General features: G+C 34.0%; 1 protein-coding gene across 2 annotated transcripts; it reads right to left on the bottom strand.

The window, feature by feature from the left end:
• Nucleotides 1-5,770: 5,770 nt before the first annotated feature.
• On the bottom strand, nt 5,771-24,448 carry LOC110702633. 2 transcript variants are annotated; one of them, XM_021880372.1, is made up of 15 exons: nt 23,897-24,448; nt 22,430-22,524; nt 22,221-22,334; nt 21,965-22,069; nt 21,766-21,837; nt 19,770-19,882; nt 15,975-16,109; nt 10,945-11,013; nt 10,308-10,395; nt 10,135-10,206; nt 9,945-10,042; nt 6,881-6,998; nt 6,751-6,810; nt 6,550-6,660; nt 5,771-6,339 (listed from the first exon to the last, which is right to left on the bottom strand). In XM_021880372.1, exons 2-15 carry the CDS (start codon nt 22,430-22,432, stop codon nt 6,232-6,234), a joined length of 1,266 nt encoding a protein of 421 aa, XP_021736064.1. In that variant the 5' UTR covers nt 22,433-22,524; nt 23,897-24,448; the 3' UTR covers nt 5,771-6,231. The 2 variants fall into 2 exon arrangements, with proteins under 2 accessions (XP_021736064.1, XP_021736062.1); XM_021880370.1 differs by having other exon boundaries at nt 23,845-24,431.
• Nucleotides 24,449-24,678: the final 230 nt, after the last annotated feature.

Genomic DNA, 24,678 nt, shown 5'->3' with positions numbered 1-24,678 from the left:
ATTATTCCTTATGATTTTTACATATGAGCATTATATAAATATGTGAATATACATATATGCAAGCAATGATGAACAATTTATGTATTAATATTTGAATAAACATATATCAATAAACAATTTCATGCATGTAGTATCAATATCCAAATAAGACTCATGAGCATTTCTAAATAAGAGAATGAAATGAATGTGAATTTAAATCTAAGTGACTATTTTTCAATATGAGAATGTACACACATATATATATATATATATATCCAATTGAACATATATAAAAATTCGGATATTTTGGATTTTAACACCTGACAAAAGGCTGAAAATGGTTTTTAACACCCCCCAAAAAAAAACTTTTATTTTAACACCTCCCAAAAATATAAAAGTTGGAAGTTAACACCAGTTAACGATTTCCGTCACGGAAATTTAACGTGGGTCCCACAAATTGGCTTCAACTTCAATTTTCACCCAGCAAAACACGAAACTTCCTCTCTGAACCTTCATTTCATTGATTTTATCCATTACAGATTTTTGGTGCTCATAATTTACAGATTTACAGATTTTTGGTGCTCATAAATCAAACCATACAAAAAATAAATAAAAATTCAACACCGGTTCATCTTCTCCTTCGTTGGAGAACAAAGCGACTGAGAACTTCCATTTTTTTTACCACCAATTCCGCCGCCCATAAAGGGCCCTGTACGGCTACTGACCAAGCCTTCGCAGCCAGCAAACATGTTAACTGGGGACCGGCCACCAAAATTAAATCAACCACCCAAGAAACCAACCTTGCCCCATCCCGTTAGCCACCCAGCTCCCTCCCCCGACCGACGACCGGCGAACCCATCCCACCCCTTTTCCCCACAAACGCAACCCAACCCTCTCCCTTTTCCCCTGCTGCCCCGACCCAAGCCACCACACCGAAACCACAATCAAAGATCTGAATCGCCGCAACCACCACCACTACCACCACTCTTCTGCAACACTTTGCTCCAAACCCTAACGAATCGACCCGCCTTAACCTTTTCGGCCACCCTAACCCCTAAACCACCACACCGTAACTTTTTTCGGCAAACTTAAATTGATTTCTAGACGAGGTTCGATGGATCTGCGATTTGCTCTGATTTCGGGAATTGATGTTGGGAATTGATTTTTTGCGGTTTGAGTGAGGAGGTGGCTGCAGGGGTTGCGATTGTGGGCTGGTATTTGGAGAGGAGCTGATTTGGTTGCGAGAACGGGGAAAGGGAAGGGGGGTGGGTTCGGTTGGCAGCGTAGGGGTGGGGGAAAGGGAGGGGGGAGGGAAGGGGTGGCAGTTGAGGGGAGGGTGGGCAAGAACGAAGGAAAGAGTTTGGGATGGCAGCCATGAAGATGAAGGGAGGAAGAAGACGAAGAAAAGATGAAGGGAGGAATAAGAAGAAAAAATGGGATGGCAGCCACGAAGGTGGGTTTCGTAAAAAATTGAAAACGAAGGAGAGTTGAAGCCAATTTATGGGACCCACGTTAAATTTCCGTGACGGAAATCGTTAACTGGTGTTAACTTCCAACTTTTATATTTTTGGGAGGTGTTAAAATAAAAGTTTTTTTTTGGGGGGTGTTAAAAACCATTAATATGTGAATGGACATTTATATAAAGGACATGATGAGCATTTATCAATATGAGAATGAATGCTATAAATAAAAAAGAAATTTCCATAATTAGTCATATCAATCATAAGAACTAGAACAAGTTGCACACAATTTTTAAAATTTTAGGCCAACAATTAATAATATAAATCATACCTTAACAAAAAATTAGAGAATATCAAACAATAACATAATTCAATATAAGACTCACTTACTTCCACAAAAAAGTATAAGAAGTCACAACTTCTTACTCAAAATCTTTATTTTCAGATAAAAAAATTTGATGGAGATGACAATAATATGAACATATATCAGAAATTTAATGCTCGTATATTAATATGCAAATGATCAGTTACTAATACACTAATGAACATTCTATCATAACGAAAGTGAACATTCTTCAACAATTAATTTCCACTCTTAACTAAATTTACATCTCAATAATCTGACGAAATAGATCAAACTATCCGGAAAATTAGGACAACAATACTCTGTTTTCAATTTTTTATGTCTAATAATTATATAATATAATAACACACCTTAAACTAATTCAACACAAGAGTACATCAAATATTGATATGATTCAATCAATATATTAATTTTTTTCTAATATTTGACAATCAATTTGGGGGAAAAAAATTAGAGTAATCAAATCAATATTTAACAATTATATCAAATCAATGAAATGAAAAAAGGAGAGATAAATTAGTACCTCATCAATAATTTGCGTTAACAATGAAGCTCCAATAAGAAGTGACATGAATAGATGATGATTAAATTTGTATGATGAAAAATATGAAAGTTTTTCGAGAGAGAAAATTAAGGATGAATGTTTTGGAGGGAGAAAATGGACATGATGAATTTTTTTGGAGAAATAAAATAAAGGATGATGGTATTTGGAGAGAGAAATCATAAAATGAAGCTTTTAAGAAGATAACAATGGTGATATACATATAATCTGTATTAATTTGGGAGGGAGTTAAATAGGTTGTAGTGGTGGGGGAGGGGGTGTAGGTATATTTACCTACACTAGGGTGTAGGCATAAGTAATTATTCATTCAGGGTTGCAGACTTGCCTTTGGGCCCTTCGGGCAGCTCTTAGACGTGGTTTTAGGAACTTGTTGGTCTACACAGAGTGCTTGACCTTATTTTCTCTCCTCCGGAATGGTGATGAGCGGGATATTTCTTGTGTATGGTTGCTATGGGATATTCGGTCTGCTCTTCAAAACTTTGAACTTTGCAAACTTCGAAAAGTTCCTCGTTAATGGGCTGCTTCTGCTCATTGGCTAGCAGTTTAAGCTCGTCGTCGATAGTTCCTTTTTTGGTCCTTTTAGTTTGTTTCTTTTGTTCTCTTCCTTGTTTTAGTTGTTAGTTTTTCTTGTAAAAAAAAAAAAATGTTCCTTGTATTTACATAGTGTAAATTGCCATTTTGAAATACAATTCTTGTATATCAAGTTAAGATATTGGGCTCCCTCTTTTTTGTGTCTTTATATCTAGTCCAAAAAATAACATATACTCTATATACCCATTATTGTGCTCTCTAATCCTTAACAAATTTTTATTAGAGATCATCAAATGATATGATGATAATCCTATGGTCGATTTATGTATGTGATTAGCTCATTACTATACAAATATAATACTTGTACAAAATTAAAAACTTGCTTGATATGGATATTATAAATACCACTAAAGTTGAATGGATATTATAAATACCACTAAAGTTAAAAATTTTCTATTAGAACTTTCTATATAATGGTTTTCTTTTAGAAAATACCTTAACTACCATTATATGTATTGATTTCCTTTGTTCATGTTCGCAATAAAATCAAGCAAAACATCTCTCAATCTCTAATAAAAAAAAGAATTAGGAAAGATAATATTTGTGAATATTGTGGAAATATTGTGAATAGATATCTTAGGATATTTTGTGTTTATCTTGGGAATATTTTGCCTTGCCCTTCAAATTCCCTACTCTATATTATTGTACATGGCCGGGGTCTTTCTCTACAGCTATAGAATCGTCTTAATTATTAATTATCGAAAAGCTACCTTTCCAAGAGTCAGGAGAGCCCGGAAAGTGACTGAACGACCTTCTCCTAGGGAATTCCCTGTCTCTGGTCCTATTCCTACTTACTTTCTTCTTGGTTTACTCGCCTAAAAAGTCTCTCTCAGCCCAAGGTACTATCCTCTAGTCCATCTTGTAGGAAATACTTTCATATTGAAGGTGAATTACAAAGAATATTATTCAATATATTTTAGCATGGTATCAAGAGCCTTGTGAGATCCAAAAAAATTTCTTGAACGTTGTTTTTCATAAACACCGTTCGTGTGAATTCTTTGAGTGAGTTCCCTGCTTGAGAGATGACAGGGGGAGATGGAGGAAAATCGAAGGTTGACTTGACCTTTCACCTAGGTTCGAGTGGCGGGCCAAGCAATGTGATTACTCCTATTCCACTAAGGGGTGATAACTATGATGAATGGGCTAGGGCTGTGAGGAAGGCTCTAAAAGCTAAGCGTAAGTTTGGCTTTATTGATGGTACAGTTGTGAAACCGATAGACTTTGGGAAGCTTGAGAATTGGGTGGCCATTCATTCTATGTTGGTTTCTTGGTTGTAAAATACCTTGGATCCAATTGTGCGGTTGACAATTGGGGATTATGATTATGCTTGCTTGCTGTGGAATAATTTGAAGAATCGGTTTTGAGTGGTTAGTGGCACACGTGTGTGTCAATTGAAGAGGTCGTTGGGTGAGTGCAGGCAAGGGTCAACCGAGCAGTGGCTGTGTATTTTGGACGATCGTCTAAAATTTGGGATGAATTGACGGCTTATGTTACGGTCCCAATTTGCTCGTGTGGTCAGTGCAAGTGCAATATCGTGGCACGGGTTGAGAAGATACGAGAAGCGGACTATGTGCACCATTTTTTTATTGGGTTGGACGATGCATATACATCAACTTGAGGCCAACTATTGGCGCAAGACCCTCTGCCAAGGGTCGACAAAGCATACCAACAACTCATCCAAGCCGAGCAGTCGCGTGGGGGGAGTGTTCCTCGACTCACACTCGTGAACAAGCTGTGGCCTTCAAACTTCAGTATGAACCGAAGGCATGATGAATCGATGTGTTTTCAACTTCAGTATGAACCATTCTCTATTTATAATGGTGTATGTTTTATGTGCACATTGTAACCATAAAAGGGCATGATGAATCGATGTGTTTTCAACTTCATGGTTTCCCCGAGTGGTTGGGGAATTGCCCTCAGGTTGGCTGAGGTCCAGGCCGTGGTGGTGCGACTGCAAGTAAGGGCGCAGGCCGTGGAGGCGGTCGAGGAAGGGGTGATGCAGCTCCTTCAGGCCGAGCTCACAAAACAGGTGGACAAAGCAGCTCTCAAGCCTCGCAAAGGGCTGCGGCTACTACCTCCAATGGGGCATCCCTTGCGGGGATCACACCCTCTCAAAGACAACAGTTACTTGATCATCTAAACTCAATTAAGCCCAAGGTTCATGGTAAGCACGATTTGGGTTGGATTTTTGACACAGGGGCTTCGAATCATGTAAGTTGTGACCTTTCTCTTTTGACTAATGTGACAAATGTGAGCCATTATCCTGTGGGGTTGCCAGATGGAAACTTTATAGTAGCTTGCCGTTGACTCATATATGCAAACTTTTTGTCACAAAACACATCGTTGTTAAGCTGCTTTGAAGTGATTTTGACCCCATCACACCTTTAATAATTCGCCATCTTTTCAGAAATCAATATTTAATGTAATAGCTCACCAAAAATTGCCTAATCTCTCCTAGTTGATACGAGTAACAAAGAAAACTCTCCTAATTGATAACTAGAAATTCTATCATCACCTAACTCTGTATTATATAACATAGAAAAAATATGACCAAGATAGTCGAACTCCAAATAATATTCTAGCTCTCATTCATGAAAACCAATAAAGTACATTATGAGAATTCATTAAGAGCTAAATCCTCCTTATGAATTCTCATAATGTACTTTATTGGTTTTCATGAATGCCCAAAAATTGTCAATCCCACCCTTATCCAAAGATTGAATGCCACAAATAAGGCTTTGTATGCTTAAAATGTATAAAACATACACCATTATAAATAGAGAATGGCAAATTCCAGCAATCTCAAAGCCAAGCTAATCCTCAAAGCACCAGATATCGAATTGAAGCCCTGACGCGTGTTGCATCTCCCAGCAACAACAAAAAAAAAGTCATAATTTCTGAGCAAGATAGAAGCAAAGAAATCATGTTCCTCCACAGTTTTGTGTCAAGCTATAATTTGCATCTCGAGATTGTTTACTTTTTTTTAAAAAAAAATTACAAGTGCAACAAGGAGACAATACCACTCTACAATATTCAGCAAATTTTTGCCAGGTCCAGCGAAGGATGCATATGGCCTATCTGTGGATTATGCACTGCATAGAGCATAATCATATTCATAAGAACACCAATAAATGAATTATCCAGTTTTCTCACCTTGGTTACATACAAAAGGGCGAACAGGCAAGTGCACGCAAACTTCCCTACTGTATTTACATTTAAATCGAACCATTAAAGACAGTGTATAAGTCCTTCCCTTGCGAAAAGAGCATCAAGAATTACTGAAGGCCAGTTTGTCTCGCCTTCAAAACAAGCTCCTCTGTAGTTGTCCCAATTATCTCATTAGCTCGCTTAAGGCTCACGGCAAAATGCCTGCCAATTGAATCCTGGAAGTTTAAACCTCGCATTAGAATAAGGAAGCTCAAGTTGAAAAGAAAGTTTTGACAAAGTTTTTATAGATGATTTATACAGAATTTGACAAAACTACTCTGCTATTCAATCACAAATACAATGCAGGAGAGGCTTAAACCATGACAAGATCTCTGAAGCTTGATCAGAAAAGACAACTAGTAATGAAGGTGGGAAAGGAATCTCACCCTAGAAACAACACCCAACTTCTCTAACTTCTGAACTGCGTCATCTACATCGAAGTTGCAGCTCTGACCAAACTCTTCCTTGATTAATTCTTCACAGTGTAGATCAAGATCCTAAGCAAGTCATTAAATTTCAGATGTTTGGTTGTCAAAAAGGCAGAAGCAAATTACAGAGGTTTGATTTCATTTGGAGTACTGAATTACCTCTGTAGTACATTTACCCTGTTCCATCAGTATGAAAAACGAGAGAATTACTTCCTTGACCTGCAGAACAAAGACATGGTTAGAAACTGCAGTTAGCAGATCCATCAAGATGAAGAATGCAAAGACTTACTTCTTGTTGTATCACGTCATCACATAAGTGAAGAAGAGTTCCCTTTCCACTGTCGAGTTGTTTGTCATACATTGACTGAGTTACTAAGTTCTGATACATAGCCATGTTTTGCTGAAAGCTGCATTAAGGGCCATAAATATGAAGAACACACATCAACTTTTTGCATTGAAACATCAAGTATCATGCATGATTTTAGGTACTTAATATGACTAATAGCCATACATACACGATAAGTAGGGCTTCTACTCAGAAGGCCAGCACTTAAAGAGGATTATGGAAAACCAAACACCCCCCTTACCCACTCCTCTTTTCTAATGTCATTCTTTCAAACAACCTACATTTATATTTAAAAAAAAAACAAAAAACAAAAAACAAAAAACAAAAAAAAACAAAAAACTTTTTGCATTGAAACATCAAGTATCATGCATGATTTTAGGTACTTAATATGACTAATAGCCATACATACACGATAAGTAGGGCTTCTACTCAGAAGGCCAGCACTTAAAGAGGATTATGGAAAACCAAACACCCCCCTTACCCACTCCTCTTTTCTAATGTCATTCTTTCAAACAAGCTACATTTATATTTAAAAAAACAAAAAAAAACAAAAAAGAGCTTAGAAAACACCTATAAGCAACAGAGTAAGGTTTGCACAAAGAGTCCAAGAAGAAAAGTGGTCTTACACAACAAAGATAAAGGCCATGTTTGGTAAATGGCTTTTTGGTTAGCTTTTGGCTTTTGGCTTTTTTATGAGGTCAAACAGCCAAAAAATGTGTTTGGTAATTGACTTTTTAGCCAGTGAAAAAGCTGGCTTTTAAGCCAAAATGAAAAAGCTGCTTTGAGTAGCTTTTTTGTTGGCTTTTGGCTTGTTGGCCCCCAAAAATTATCTAATAAACAACCAACTACCAACAATTAATTTACCACACTTTTATAAACAACCAGCTTTAACCGCCAATTTCAAAAGTCATTATAAACAGCCAAACATACCAGCTGGTCAAACAAGCCAAGTGAACCAGCCAACCGCCAACAGCCATTTGCCAAACAAGGCCAAAAACACCCCTAAATGTCATAAGCTGATCAGTTTGTATTGTTTGATTTTAAAAAAAAATGAAAATTTTTAATGGTAAATAAATATTTCATCCTTTAATCCTCTTGCTTAGATAAGCTGATAGTTACGTTTTGACTTCTAGTCCCAGTCCGGATATCAGATATTAGAGGTACTATGACAAGTTGACAACTCCTTACAATTTGCAAATATATGAATCTTGTCAAATTTGTATAACATACCAAGAATAATGGGGTTGCAATAACTGATGATCCAGAAAACAAGACAAAGAAGCACACAAGTTACAAGAAAAGTAACATGTGTGTGTGTGCATGGAAATGTGAAGGTGTGGTCAGTAATGTACAGGCAAACTTGTTATTTATGAGATCAAAGATGAAACGGAGGAAAACTAAAGAGTAAGGGGGCTGGAATCATGAAGGTGTGGTAAGTGATGTACTGGCAACCTTTCTATGGTAGTGGGTAATGAAACTGGGAGAAAAGGAAACGACAGAGTAAAACAGGCCAATGGGGATTACTGGTGATCAGATAATAGCACTAATGGTTGATGAGCAATTGTTGATCAACTACCAAACAGGCTGAGATGACATGTTTAGGAGGACAATGTCAGCGTAATATAGATTAAGAGAGAAAAAGGAGGGATGTTTTATTACTGTTATCTTTGAACTTCAATTCAAACTGTCTAGAGTCCAAAACAGCCAAACAGGGGTAACATAAGAAAAATTAGGGGGTAAGCAGAATAAAGTTAAGAAAGGGAAAGGAGAAAGAAATTTGATTCAAGGTTTTCAGGTTGACATTTTTAAACTCCATCTCTCCCTTCGCTCACCACTGCTCAACCATCTCTCTACTCTACAACCTCCACCTCTGGCCCCCTCCGAATACCACAGCTGACCTGCTTATCCTTCCTTTTGACTAACATCCCACTGGCAATAGGCCACCAGTGACCCGCCGCCAACATGTGTCGACCTGTTGCTCCTACGTAGCCAATCACTAAGGTTTTAATTGCCAAATTTGACCATAAAACTTGAGATCCAGAATTTTCAATTTTTCATGGTTGAATTTGACCATTTAAAGCCATGATTATTAATAAAAGAGGTATTTCTCATCCTCAGTCTTGGTTACATTCGTGGTTGGGTGATTTTTGTGTGGGTGGTGGGTTTTTAAGGTGGGTAGTTGGCTGATTTCATGGAATTTAAGGTGTTTCGGGAAAGGGGGGGGGGGGAGGGAGATTTTGGTGGGTTATTAGTGGAATTTGAAGCAGTTTAATAGGTTATGCATGGTGGTCGTATGGATTATGTGGAGGGTAGGTGGTTTTGTGGTAGTTGGTAAGGCTATGATGGTAAGAGGTTGGAGTGCTAGACAATAGGTAATTTAAGTGGAAAGTTTGGAAGGTGGGTTGTTATGGTGGCTGAGCAAAGTCGTGGCGTTGTGGATGTGTACAGGAGAGAAATGGTAAGTTCAGCAAAAAATAATTTCAGTTTAGTAAAAATAAGTTCATTTAAGTGAAATTAATTTCACTTCTGTAAAAATCGATAACTTTAATGAAGAAATATAATAGAGAATCGGTCAGAATAATTTCAATTCAGCAAATTTAATTTTAGTTCAGCAAAAATAACTCCAATTCGGTAAAAATAATTTCAGTTTAGTAAAAATAGTTTTAGGCCCCATTCACTTCACCTTATTTTTGCTGAACTGAAATTATTTTTACTGAAATGTCTGAAACAAAATTATATTTGCTGAACTAAAATTATTTTTACTGATTTTCTATTATAATTCTTCTTTTAAGATAACTGACCTTATTTTTACTGAACCTGAAATTATTTTTACTTAATATTATTTTATTAAGGTGAAATGAACGGGGCCTTAATAAGGTTTTGGAATTCAATATAATATGATATTTGTAGCATAAAAGCCTGTACATCTTCAAGCTAGATTAAAGAAAAAAATTTCAGCAATATACAAGCATAAGGGAAAGAAAGGTGAAATCATGACAATACATACGCAAAATATGTCTTTGCACAATAACCAATTAATGTGGATAGGACGGCTATGATAACCCAAGGATCAGCCTTGATCTCAAGTGAACTTACAATAGCAACCTGCAATAATAGACAACTCAAGAAAACATTAAAATGGTGAGTGAAAAATTACAAGAATCAAGCCATCAGGATTCTTAACTTGAAAAACTAACCAGCCCAACAATTGCAGTTCCAAGAAACTTGACCCAGTCCATTGGCGTAAGACTTGGATTCTTCTTCTCCGGCTTTAAATAGAAAAAACACATACACATGAACAAGATTCAAAGGTGACTTAAAAAATGTATAATTATAAAAGCTTCACACAGCCATAATAAGAAACACTTACAAGAACGATTTCCATGTCAGCCATTGGAATATTTTTAAAATGTTTCACATATATCCCTCTGTCAGATTTTCCTTTAGGACTTGCTTTCCTATCAAATCAAACAAGCTATTAGCTATTTGTGAAAAAAAATAATCCAGAAAGTTCAACTTCAACATTCCCAAGATATGAACAAGTATTGTTTAATGTAATCATGCATCAATATAAAACAATTTGACAAGCAAGACACTGCACGGAGAGCATTTATTTTTATTGGAAAACACACACTGCTTTCTGTTCTTCCAATGAAGGAAATTTCTTAAATATGAAAACCAAAACTGACTACTGAACCAAAGCAGTGATAAATACAGTTCTACAGTCAAATATAATGCGTGAGATAATCTGGAGTGCTACTATATAAAACAAACGCATCATTTTAATCTTTGAACCTCTAAATACCCTATCACATAGGTGCCCTTCAACAGTTAAAGGTATATCATATGCTGGACAAATATACTAGTTAGCATCAGCAATTTTGCTACTGATAAACTATATGAAGTATATGACATAGATAAGTGCTGGTAACTACTTTCACTGCCAATAAAAATTATCCAAAATATAACAAATTAAAACAGAGAACATGAGCTCAAGAAGCTGATACCTGTAAACAACAATCATTCTATCAAAAGTAGGTTCCTGGATGGTAATCTTGCTCAGCAGATTGCGCATACTGAAGGAAAAAGCAATGTAAGACACTGTCCAATAGTTATATACATCAAAAACAAGAGAGTGATTGAATTGTATGATGAAGCATTAACATTCTATTTTGCATCAAACTTCACAAAGGAACAAAATCAACTTAAAACAAGATTCACCAATGTCTCTTACTCTCTATATTCAAACTCATAAAAGAAATCCACATAAATGCTGTTAAAATCCTCAGTAAGAGAAGTTGGAACCAAAAAGAAAAAACAACAAAAAGATCTCTACATGAAAATGGCCAGCTAGGATGTTACTCCAAAATTAAAGGAATCTCAATTCCAAGCTAAAAAGTAAAGGTGTCTTTCCCCAACAAAAGTAGAAAAAATTCTTACAATTTAAAAAATTCTTCTTTCCTACCTTCCCTTGAAAATTTTAAAGTACACCCAAGTGTACCAAACATGGTACACCATGCTGAAAATGTACAGCGTTAGTTGTACATTTTATTTAAAAAAAAAAAAAGAAAGAAAGAAAGATTTTGCTTGGTTAATTATAGGAATTCTGTTATTCATTCCAAAGTTATTACTTTCTAAATTAGATATATTCCACATTTATTCATTTCTGAATTTTCAAAACAGAAAGAATAATTTTTAGAGAGAGAATTTCAAATTTTAGAGTTGAAGGTTAACAACAAAAATAGTAAAACAGGATGAATTTTGTCATGATTTCGATTGGCGATTTTTTAAGGATGATCACAATGAAGATAATTTTGATGGTGATGGTGAATTTGTTGAATTTGAATCCAAAAAGAAGAAGGTAATTTATGTTATATTTACATATTTAATTAAAATTAATGTTGTTTACATCATTTAAAAACAATATTGATATGAAATATGATGATTAATAATTGTTTCGGATTTCTGTAATTTTTTTTTTTTTAATTATGACATTCTAATTAGAGGATGAAGATGATGTTTTTTATTGCATTATTTTATGTTCTTTGACAATGTGATTCAAAATTCATTGTAAAATTATTAGTAATTTTAATTTGTCACTGAAATGAATGTCGATGTGATTTGATTTATAATTTTGTTTGATTACATTTGTAATTATTTAGATTATGAAATTAAAGTTATTAGTAAAAAAATATATTATATTAATTGCACAATATTTCAATTACGTCATGTACTTTTTATAACACGTCAGGTACATTGTATATGATTTTATGATCTTTCTATTATAATATAATGTACATTTTAAATTAAGATAAGTACGATATATGCTTCCATTGCTGATTTTCATAATGTTCAATAATTTCATATTATGCTCACTTTCATAATGTTAAACTTTTATGTGCTTTAAGGCCTACGTTCTTTGAATTTATCTCTTATGTTTTTTTTTTAGGAATTTATCTCTTATGTTATTTGAACTTGACCTTTATATTCGTATAATTTAGATGAAATTTTATTTTTATGATATTTATTTTTAATGTCATATATTAATTATGTATTATTTTGTATATTTATTATCATTCAATTGTTTTTTTATTTTTTTTAAATCAGGATCATGAAGGTTGAAAACGATATTATTTTAGGACCTCTTGTAGTGACAAAGAACATTTGTAATATTAATGAAGAACATGATTATATTATGTAATTAAAATTATGTATATTTACCAATCTTGATTCAAAGACAAAATTTAAAGAACATTTCACAATAAATAATAAACGTTATGTGACAAAAAAAGTACATCATGAAAGTTGAACATGATACGGACACAAAATTCAAAGAACATTTCACTGTAAGCAATGAACATGTGACTATAAAGAACATGAACATATAAAATAATTTATTACAAATATATAATAAATATCATTATAATATCAAAATAAACATATGAACTAACATAACGTTAATAAGTAATTATACATTACAAACAAATGTAAAGTACATCATGTTTTCAGATAAAAAACAATATTAAATTATATAAAGAACATCACAAGTAATAATATACATCACAATAAAATTTTAAAAATAAAATTTTAAATTTTATATTTTGAATTATAATTTTGAATTTTCAAAATGAAATCTTAAATTATATTTAAGAGAAAATAATTTTAGGGAGTGATAATTATTTTAATGAGGAACAAATTTTTTCTTTTTTTTTTTTTCAGGAAAGAAAAGAAATGATTGGGATGAAAGTAAATATTTTTAAAATCTACTCATTAATTTTAGAATAAAAAAATATTCAGTAGTTATGTTTACTATATTTGAACCTGTATAAATAATGCATTCTTTTCATTTTGCATATGTAGGTGCACCAAGCATGGTACACTTGGGTGAAGGAACCATGCATTGTCCTTCCCTTCTCTCACAATTCAAGCAGCCAAGTCCAAGGTCCATTCACTTGACGTCAGGTATGTCAAAAGTTGCCCAAGATAAGGTTTGAAAAAGGTGAAAAAACCCCTTTATATATAGTAATTGTAAAATATCAAATAACAGTAGCTGTAAGTAAATTGAGGCCCCATCAGTATTTAGTTATGTGATCTACAATTAGGCCTGTTCACGGATTGGATATCCGATCCGAATCTTCGGATATCATAAATTGATATCCGAATCCGATCCGAAAATTTCGGATATCCGATATTTGAAATCATTCGGATCGGATGTTTCGGATATCCATTATCCAACATTAATGAAATTGATTAAGACAAGTTTATAAATCTCATTAATATTATTGCTTATTTATCGTTAAGCAGCACAATGTACTTCAAATTTTAACAAGGTAGTAGTCTTTTAAAGAGCATTTAATTTAATTTGTTAAAAAAAAAAAGACTATTTATTATTTAATTGATATACATAGTAAACTAATAAAGTATATTCATCATTTAATTGTCACAAATACAAAAAACTATAACTGCTGTAAACTAGCAGCTTCTTCGTTTGGCAGAAATACCCACAAATTGCCGAAATTGGCAAGCAAAACCAACAACAGAGGAGACACATCACACAAACACACATGGAAAATCAAAATTCCTAATAACAAAATCCTTTTAATAACCTTTATCAGAGAAGATCGATGAATGGCGATTCGGTGAGCTGAACAAACCGGCAAATTAGCGACGACTGAACAAAGAAGATCGAAAATAAAAAAGAAGATTAGGCCAACGAACGAAGAAGAAGATCTGGGGCAGGGGGGTGTGAGGTGTGACTAGTAGCCACTGGTGGAGTAGGATCGGAGCAGCCGCGAGAGTGAGAGAGATGAGGGAAGACGGGAAGCCACCGTGTGAAGGAGAAGGAAGCCATGACTGTGAGATGACGGAGATCTGAGAGGCAGTGAGGAGGAGATAAAGGAGAGAGGAGAGAGAAAGGGCGGTGAAGGGAGGTTTGAGAGGGAGAAGTAGAGAGAACATAGAGAAGCTGTGAGGCTGGGTTAGGAAATAATGAAAGTTTGAAATCGTAAAATTAAAATGAAATAATAATGCAAGTAATTTTTCCGGATATCGGATCGGATATCCGATATCCGACATCCGACTTTTTTCGGATATCCGAAAATTTGAAAACCATTATCCGAATCCATATCCGATATCCATCCGAAATGAAAACTCGGATCGGATATCCTAAAATTCGGATCGGTTGCAGATTTTCGGATTATCAGATAGTTTTGTACAGGCCTAATCTACATCCCTGTTATTCCTCAATTGAGTGTGTTACTATGAACTCCCTTCATTCCAAAATAAATGCTTTACAAAATATGTCCCACTTTGAGTTTTGTACTAATCACAATTTCACATACACCACTTTGACCTCTGGTTGTGCTTTATAAATAAGATAAAATATAAAGTCATATGGGTACCATTTAAAAGCATCTCAATGTATACATTTCGAATATCATTTTTTTTATTTTATATTTGCTCCGCTCCAATAATATTGCAACAAATGACCTTCCTCTCTATCTCATATGGGTACCTGTTAAAATTGTTTTAGTACAAGATTAGGACATCAAGGACACTAGCCTAAGAAAGTGGTTGAGTTGTGTAGAGGTGTATTGGTATTGATTGGGTCAACGGATCTCTTTACCGAGATATAGAGGGCTACAAGGATCCTACAAGATTGAAGGAAGTGCACCTTGGTCTTGGTGTATAAAAACAAAGGAGACACACAAGATTGTTCTCTAACTATGAGCCACACTATGAAGTTGTTCGAAAGGGTGATAGAAATAGGTGGAGGGCATGCACAAGATTTCAAATGACCAATTTGATTTATGCCTGAGAGATCTACTATGGAAGCAATCCAATTGATAAGGCAAATGATGGAGTTTTATAGGGAAAAGGACCTCTATATGGTTTTTTATTGATTTAGAGAACGCCTATGACAAGGTGACAAAAGAGGTAGATAGGCAATGTTAAAGAAAGGTATCCCACGAGGTAGATGGGCAATGTTGAAGAAAGGATGCCCACCCGATTCACCAGAGCTAAGCTCCTACTACATCTACATCCAGATCCGACTCGAGTCACACACCTAGCTTATGGCGGGTGAGTCTCCCAACAAGAGTTTTCTTCGGTGAGGCTTAAATCCGAGACCTCCCCTTAAGCGACATCAAGTTGCTTACCACTTGAGCTAACCCTTGGTGCTTCAAAACATTACTTGGCTTTTCTTGAATTTATACTCTATAGATAAAATTACTTCATGATAGCTCAAGGGTATAATAGTCTTCCTATAGTGTCACTCCATGGTATCCTACGCATACAGTTCTTTATAACTTTTGACACATACTATGCAGCTTAATGCATACATCATAACGTACAATATACAATAGCATACACTCTGGAACAATTAGCAGTTCATGTGCAAAATATTCCAGACTCTGCTTCCATTGAGAAAAAGTCAGATAATGCAGAGATTATGAAATATAGTTACTTTAAAACAATATTGCCTATTGCAATGGACATACCACATATATGGAGAGTCAGGGTTATTCAGTTATCAAACCTGAACTCCAAATTCTGGATTCTGATCCGCTCAACATAGAGATCATCTTGATCAGACTCATATTCATCGTCTTTCTTTCTATCTTTGATAGAAGACTGACGTGGCTTTGAGAACAGGGACCGAAGTCTTTGTATCCTGGAAAAAAACAGTCCCGGAAACATATGAAGTTACAAAGCATTATAACCATCATGAGACACAAGAAAGATGAGAATGATAAAACAATGAGAAAAAAAACACCATATTATCTTCACAGACCCTTAAGACCAAGTACCACTTATATATTCTTGGGATCACATTCTACCCTTAAGTGTCCTAAGTTGATATACAAGAATTTTGGAAAGCTTGACCTTCCCCTTGGGCCGTTTGAAAATAATTATTGATCATTTCTGTGAGCTATGTCATTCGGCTCTTCAATTAGTCTTCCATATCCATGTCATACACTTGACATTGTACGATGGTATAACGAATTCTTACCCTACCCTTCAATGCTCACTTATACAATTCAATCATCTTGAACCACATAATCATAGAAGAAATGTAGAAAAATAAGGAAAAATAAAGAAGACTAGTTGCACTATGTGCTCACAAATAGGCTTCAGATATGCATTTCAACAAAAATTAGCAATCAAGTCAGCCTAAAATGTGTGTATATGTATTTCTATGGAAGAATTCATGCAAAAAGTCTGTTAAAAATAGGAGGCAAATTTGTCAAAAAAAAATACCTTTTAAATGCACCATTTTGCGAAAAGAAAAAAATTATAAAATAAAAAATAAAAAATAAAAAATAAAACCTTTTAAAAGCTTTATGGCAAAAGAAAACCCGATTTTAATCATTTTGGCAAAAGAAAACCGGATTGTGAAATTTTTTTTGTTTAAAACAACCAAGTACCACTAATTAACTTAATTAACCTCTAATTTCTTATAATTAACTCCTAACTCTCACTTAACCCTTAATAATTAAATTAATTTATAAATAAAATAAAATAAAATAAAAAACCAAAAACACCACCCCTTTCACCCGGCAGCCACCTCCTCCCTTTCCCCATCCCTTGGCAACAGCCCCCCTCCCCATCTAATCTGCCGCTTTGTACCCTCACTCCGGCGACGCACCTCCATTGCTGACCAAACTTCATCCCTTTCCCATCGTCAAAAACAGGGGAGCGGTGGAACTTGACGCCATTAATGGCGACATTGTCATCTGAAATTGGAGGAAGTAATGGAGAGAGAATTGTAAGGGAGGGGAGAGCAGGGATCGAAGTTGGGTGCCATAAGAGGGATTAAAGTTTAAAATAAAAATGGAATTGGAGGAGAGAGGGGGTTGCTTGGACGAATTAGAGGGTGAGAAGGAGTAGTCGGATGGAGTGAAGAGGGTGGTGGAAGAGACGAAAGATGAGGGGTTGAGAGATGAAAGGGAGGGTGAATGACATGGAATTGAGGCCGGAGTTTGAGAGGATTTCAGCGGCAGCGTTAATAGTTTCGTCGGAAATGGTTGAGCTCAAGAATGAGGTGAGGGAAAATGTTGATGGAAGCTAATTAAACGCCATTTGATGGAGGTCTCGGCCAGCAGAAGAGGTGAGTTGCCGGGATTGGGGTGATTTATGGCGGCACGGCTCAGTTGATGAGGGGGCTGCAGCCAGGGGAGGGGGAAAGGGCGATGGTGGCTTGCTGGTGGTGGAGTCGGCGGTTTTTAATTTTTTTATATATTAATTTTATTATGATATGGTTAAGTGAGAGTTAGAGGGTAATTAGAAGAAATTAGAGTTAAATTAAGTGAATTAGAGGCACAAGTTGTCTTGAACAAAAAAAATTTAACTTCGGGTTTTCTTTTACAATAAAACTTTTAAAAGGTTTTTTTTCGCAAAATGTGGCATTTAATAGGTTTTTTTTTTTGACAAATTTGCCAAAATAAAAATATGTTCCACTCAGTCCCTGCACTCGTGTCCAATATTAGGATAATGTCCTCGTCGTCTAATATTTTAACTTCGGGTTTTCTTTTACAATAAAACTTTTAAAAGGTTTTTATCGCAAAATGTGGCATTTAATAGATTTTTTTTTTGACAAATTTGCCAAAATAAAAATATGTTCCGCTCAGGTCCCTGCACTCGTGTCCAATATTAGGATAATGTCCTCGTCGACTAAAATTTCTAAACCCACAATCTTGGACCCAACACATAGTCTAAGAGAACATAACAACCTAAAAGGCTAAAACAATACCTTCCCATACTAATAATGTAGTTAATACATAGTGAAGAACTAATAGCTCATACATGTCTAATAAAAATATATCTCACCCGACCATATAAGCCTTTGTATGAAGTCTTTTTAGTAGTGGATTATGGGCCCAAGGACATATTTCATCATCTTTTTCCTATAGCAACTATAATTGGCATAGTAAGAATAGGCATTAATATTGGTCTTTTTACATAGTTAAGTAATATTACTCCCTCTATTTTTAAATATTTGCATCACTTTGACTTATACACTATTCACATACTCTCTTAATATATCATTGGATTAGTTACCATGTCTATTTACATGTCAAATTTTTTTACAATTTTTACTAATAGACAATTAATATATTAATGATCAAAGTTATGTCTCGACAAATGTGTCAGTCAAAGTGATGCAAATGTTAAAACATGGAGGGAGTAATTAGTTTATGTTTCAGAAAAAAAAATATATTATTTCCCCTAAATTTAGCTTATAGATAAGATGTAATTAATAGGCATTCTCTGAATTGAATGTTTTAAATTTAAATAAAACTGGCACATTTCTATAATAATAAGATCTAGAAAGCCCAAACGACCTTGTTAGTTATAGCTATTTTCAGCCGAACTCTAAAACACATTTCTATCTATACACTTTGTATGCTGCAAATTTGCATCTAAACTATGATTATATCCATATAAAAAATAAAATAAAATACAAAAATCCCCCCAATTACACTGCCCCTTCACAGCTTCACTTTAATCACATCATCCCTTTACAGAGCATCAGCTCCAAAGCCTCCAAGATTATTCCCCTGTTTTCTATATATATTTATAAAAAACAAATCCCTGCTTTTATCCAATGTTTAAATTTAAGCCACTCAGCTCTATCATTTACTAATTGTCATATTAGTCTGATATATTAGTAACACAGCATTATCTGTCAATCAATCTAACGGTTAATTTATAAAGAAATCTTTACAGCAAAAAAATGAAAACAAAATTCACCAAGATAACAGAACTCGTTATCATAGTTATTAAGAGCACGCGAAAGGTCTACACAACTTATACTTATGCAGATTCCCCATAATTTTCTTCTGATAGTATTTCAGTATTTCTTTCAATAAAGATAAAATGTTAGAATGGGTTCTCACTACAATTAAAAAAGTTGGAATCAATAACAGTTACATAAGAAAGTAAACAAGCACTTCGCGTAGAATTTTAGAATAATTCGAAAACATCCCTTTATCAACTCCACTTGCCAAAATTTTATAAACTTGAATATAGTAGTCAATTTATACACGATCTAACTTTTAAAATAAATAATAAAAAAAAATTTTAAAAATAAACTGGTAGCTCAACGTCACGTATCTATTTTCCCTGAACTATTAGCATCATACATTTTTAATCATATGTACCAAATTTTGTAGAAGTTCTGTGCCTGATCCTTCTAATATTGCAGCAAGTCGCAGATAGCCAGATAACATTTCACCCCAATCAATATGCAAACTATGTTTTGTCTCTAAACACTTCTAGAAGTAGTAGTTATGAAAAGATACAAGTTCTATAGTGTCAGGTTATTACTCACCCAGTCACTCTCAAAAGCTTTGCCCATATGCGTGAAATGATCATATCCACTTTTTCCATGAAAAAATAGTCAGCAGTGCGGTCAACACCAATGCCACGTCGAAATATTACATACTGAGAAGAGAAAAAAAAAATGATATAAAAATATAAGCATCAAATCCAAGACAACCAAAGGAAAAAGGTAACCTTATCACAATAATATAAGACATGAAAAACAAATCTCAAATGCTGATATGATTCACTCACTGTACAAGTTTACATCCATCTATCTTCAATATAACCATCCCCAAGCAACAATAAAATTATTTAAGAGATATATACAAACAAAGAACCACGGTATAAAATACAAGGACAAGGCATCCTCTAAAAATTGTAGCGTAAGTCATTTGTACTGGACGACGGAAAGCATTAAATTAGAAAAGGCAGCAATTATCACATACCACCAAGAAGCTTACTAGACTCCAAACACCTCTACCCACACAAATATATATATATATATATAGGGTTGGGGTCCAATGAGAAATTTCTTAAAATGAAAGAACGAGAAGGAAGAAATGTGCAAAACTAATTTTCGAACTAATAAAAATTTTTGCATATTATGTTCAAAATTTATGCACATTGAATGTCTCTCGATTTATTTATTTTTTTTGTATATTTAGTTCGAAAATTATGCACATTCAATACAAAAATTATGCGCATAAAATCCTTTTCATCCCTCTCATTTTAAGGATCTTCTCATTTGACCTCATATAAATATATATATATAGACATCATTAAAGAATCACAATCATAACCATATGTGCACACCTCCAAAGCATCGTCCTATGTGTTCTCCCCCCAAGTCACAACAACAATCTAGCACAGCTACAAAAGTCTCAACAACGAAATCAAATACATTCAAAATTTCCCTTTCAAAATCAGAAAGCCTATAACATCTAATAGCCCAACAGTCCAACGCACACTGACCAGACTTTCTAAAAGTTCATGTTGCACAATGATGTTAACTTTTCAAAATATGTTATAAAGATATTAAGGAAATTTTATGTTCATCAATTTTAGCGGTAGTAGATGAATTTGTATACATATACACTGGTGTATTTTAAATACCATAGGTATATTAAAAACATTTCCTTAATACAAAGACAGTAATCCAAACTTTATGTATTCCTGCCAACAAAGATGGCCAGGAAAAGTAATCCAGGTTAAGCTAAAGATAATAGACAAAAGAACTACTAATATCAATCTTAAGACCAGAATCGCGGTGAAACACTTAAATCAGAATTAGTACATATTTTAACTTAATAACATCATCCAGAAGAAAATAATACTCCCTCCGTTTCAATATGATAGTCCCATACGGAATCTATCACATAAAATAAGAAAAGAAGAATATTTGGAATCTAACACTAAAGTCAAAAACAATTCATAAATAGTTTTTCCTTATTTAAACTTTTTTGTGTTTTTTAGGAAACCGTCAAGTATAACTACATAATTCAAGGGAATAATTTCTTTACTTAGACTCATGTCATCAATGCACAATCATTAATTTAACCAATCATAATTTAATATTTATAAAATAATAAAAACTAAGTTAAAAGTAGAATACATTCAATATGGGTAGATCTTTTAGAAACGCCCAAAATAGTATATGGGACTAACAAATTGAAACGGAGGGAGTAATATTCATATAAATGCATATGAGAAACAATAACCCCCACCCTCCCTACTTTAATGTTACCAACTAAAGGGAGATGATGTCTATCCACACCTAAAGCCCTGAACCAACCTATACAGCCAATAAATTTTAAACTAAAGGGGGATACTTTTGGTCTTACACGTAAAAAAGTCCATGTGATGATTCTCAATATGTGTGCAAAATCAATCAATTAAATTTTACTAGGATGGAAGATGTAAAAGAAAAGTGAAATTCCAATTCCTCCATTATTCATTGCCAACCAAACAACCACTAAACCAATTTTTAATGTTACAGTTTTTACCTTATCAACAAATTCCGGAAGATTTTCTTGGGGATGCTTCGACCAGTACCTCTTCAAAAGCTTTTTGTCAAGCTAAATTCAACACAGCAACAAATACATGCCAGTGGAAAGGACAGCATCAGACAGAAGTTAAAGCTTAACAAATGTGAAATAAAAAGTCATTAGCACAAACACCAAAAATAAAGAACTGGAAAGAGACCTTCTTTTCATCCACGGAGATAGGAAGATTTAAAAGATACTGGCCAGTTTGAGCAACTTCAAACTCTTCATCACTCACAATCTTGAAATTACTCTTATCCATAACCTGGTAGAAATAAAGCACATCAAACACGACAGACAAATTGCAAATTGCCACCAAACTTTTTACTTTTTCATTTAATTAAAATGGTTAGCTGCACAAAACCAAACACCTGCCATCATAAATGGTCACCAGAAACAAGTAAACCACACATCACCTGTATCATATAGCTCAGGAAGTTTTCTTCAAGAATGTCTATTTCTTCAGGAGATAGATGCTGTTGCTCCAGCTTTTGAGCTCCATTAACAGGGTCAAAGAGGGCATATAATTGCTGTAGCAATCACACAAATGACTTCAATGATGAAAAATAACAAGGCATTCAACAGAAACAAAAATTTACTTAACGAAAAAATACCATCACAGTACCATCAAATCTTCAAACTGTAAGAGATACCAGGCCCGAATGGTATATTCAACTCTCTTACAAAACTTCAAAAACTCTGCTCTGTCGGAACTATGTTCTGCAAGATATAATTGAACAGATTAAAGCATATCACACCAGAATAGATATATAAAATTACAGTTTTAAAAGGCTTTCAAGGGTAAAAAAAAAACATGTCACTATATATATGCATAAAAAAATAACAGATAAAAACTGTTCCATTTAACGTCAAGACTCAAAAAAATAAAAAAGAAAAACAAAATCGTCAAGACTCAACTGACAGTGCCAGTAATCTGCCATACTCCCAGATAGGTACCATTAATGCCTCACAAATTTGAATTATTTGAATTTGAACCAAATTCAATGGCAAATTCATAATGTCATAGAGTTTGAGACAATTTCCACGTATTTTGCAACTTATATATACTCGAAAAATTGAAAAGCTTGCATCACTTTATCCCAAAAAAAACTGCAAGCCACAACACACAGAATTTGAAATTATAATGTAACCAAATGTGCTAAGACTACTAACCCCAACTTGAAACACACAATAAAAAATTTGCTGACCCAAGAAGCTTAAACACACCTAACTTAGAACCTTCCATATATTGTCAAAGCAAGCAACCCATTTCAAATTTTGCATGAATGCACAATTTAAACATAATATAAAACAGAAAATTGTACAGCAAAAATCAATCTATCCCCAATTCAAATAACAGTGAAACCATATGAATTAAACCAAGAAGCTTAAACACAACCTTTTGTCTCAGGAACACGCATCACAATGTCAAAAGAAAAAAAAAAAAAGCAACCCATTTAATATTTCCTAAAAATAAGCATGACCCAAGACAGCAAAATTGTGCAATAAAAGATTACTTTAACCCAATTCAAATAGCAGTGAAACCAAGTGAGTAAACCCCAAACTAAGTTTCAACTCAAAATCTATCTCATAAACAAGATGATTCTTCAAAATCAAGCAACCCACTTCTGATTTAACAAAAACATACAATACCAAAAACAGAAATGTGTACAACAACAAAAATTGAGCTAACCCCAATTCAACTAACACCTTAAATTTTCCAACAATATTGTCAAATGGCAAAGAAACCCATTTCAATTTTGCAAAAAAAAAAAAAAAAAAAAAAAAAAAAAAAAAAAAAAAAACCAGAAAAGAAATTTTTTTAAAAAACTAATTAAAATATTTAAAAAAAATCAAGATAAATTAGTCCAGTAACTGTTCTATAGCATTAACCAAATGAAGATATTACAAATACTTCCTCTATTACATATTATTTGCAACGATTAGACATTTTTCCTCTCTATTTTATGTCAAATCGTTGTCAAATCTTTGCAAATAATATGAAAGGGAGGTAGTAAAAAGTTAAGGAACAAAAATTACCAATAAGATTAGCCAAAGACATAACCAATTTAGGTTTTAAAATAGGAATTACAGATTCACGTTCCAATCGAATTACTTCCTTGTTCTTCTTCTCCTTCCCCGTCTTCTCGCTCTCGCTAGTATTTGCCATAGCCATTTAAAATCAAATCAAAAGGGGGTTCTTTTGTGGGATTTTTTTGGGAAACAAAGAGAAAGAAAAACAAGGGAGTTTGAATAATTATTGAGAATAAAAAAGGAAACTTGAAAAGACCAAAATTGTGGTTGGCAAAGAAAAAAATTATTCCCAGACAAAAAAGAAAAGGGTTTGTGTGTCGGCAAAGATACTGTTGTGAATCAGTGCCTCACACTCTTTCTGTTGCCGGCGATGAAAATTGCGGTTATTTTCATGTCAGTTATGATATGATACTGTTTCTTTGGTGGGATTGATCATTGGAGGAAGATGAAGTCACATGAAAATTGAATATTTGATTGAATAGAACATTTTAACTATCCTAAGGTGTGATACAACGGTTGCTATAATTTAATTCCTCCGTTTTCTTATACTTGCAACAATTTGACTTTTACACTATTTATGTACTCCATCTCGACTAGTTTTGACGATTTATAGCTAAGAATAAATATAGTCATGTGAGATCTTGTTAGATTCGTCTCAGTTTATACTACCTCCGTTAACAGTTATTTGCAACGAAAGGGACATGTGCGGACTCCTAGGCGAAAGTTTTAAAACATGATTATTGAAATATAAGGGTAGTACTTAAGTATTAATCTAATTTTTAAAAAACCACAATTAACTAAAATCAATAAACCACCAAACTCAGAACCCAAATTCACCAC

Source organism: Chenopodium quinoa, unplaced genomic scaffold (genome assembly GCF_001683475.1).
Source record: "Chenopodium quinoa cultivar QQ74 unplaced genomic scaffold, ASM168347v1, whole genome shotgun sequence".
NCBI lineage: Eukaryota > Viridiplantae > Streptophyta > Magnoliopsida > Caryophyllales > Amaranthaceae > Chenopodium > Chenopodium quinoa.
The sequence above is the reverse complement of the archived record's forward strand: the minus strand, read 5'-3'. Positions and strand labels throughout refer to the sequence as shown.

Excerpts from the sequence above, each read along its gene's own strand:
- LOC110702633 (XM_021880370.1), bottom strand. The coding sequence starts at position 23,980 with ATGGCTATGGCAAATACTAGCGAGAGCGAGAAGACGGGGAAGGAGAAG. Across the intron at positions 22,525-23,844 it reads GTCTTTGGCTAATCTTATTG|AACATAGTTCCGACAGAGCA; the intron begins GTAATTTTTGTT and ends TATATCTTGCAG. Across the intron at positions 6,661-6,750 it reads AGGGTAAATGTACTACAGAG|GATCTTGATCTACACTGTGA; the intron begins GTAATTCAGTAC and ends TGACTTGCTTAG.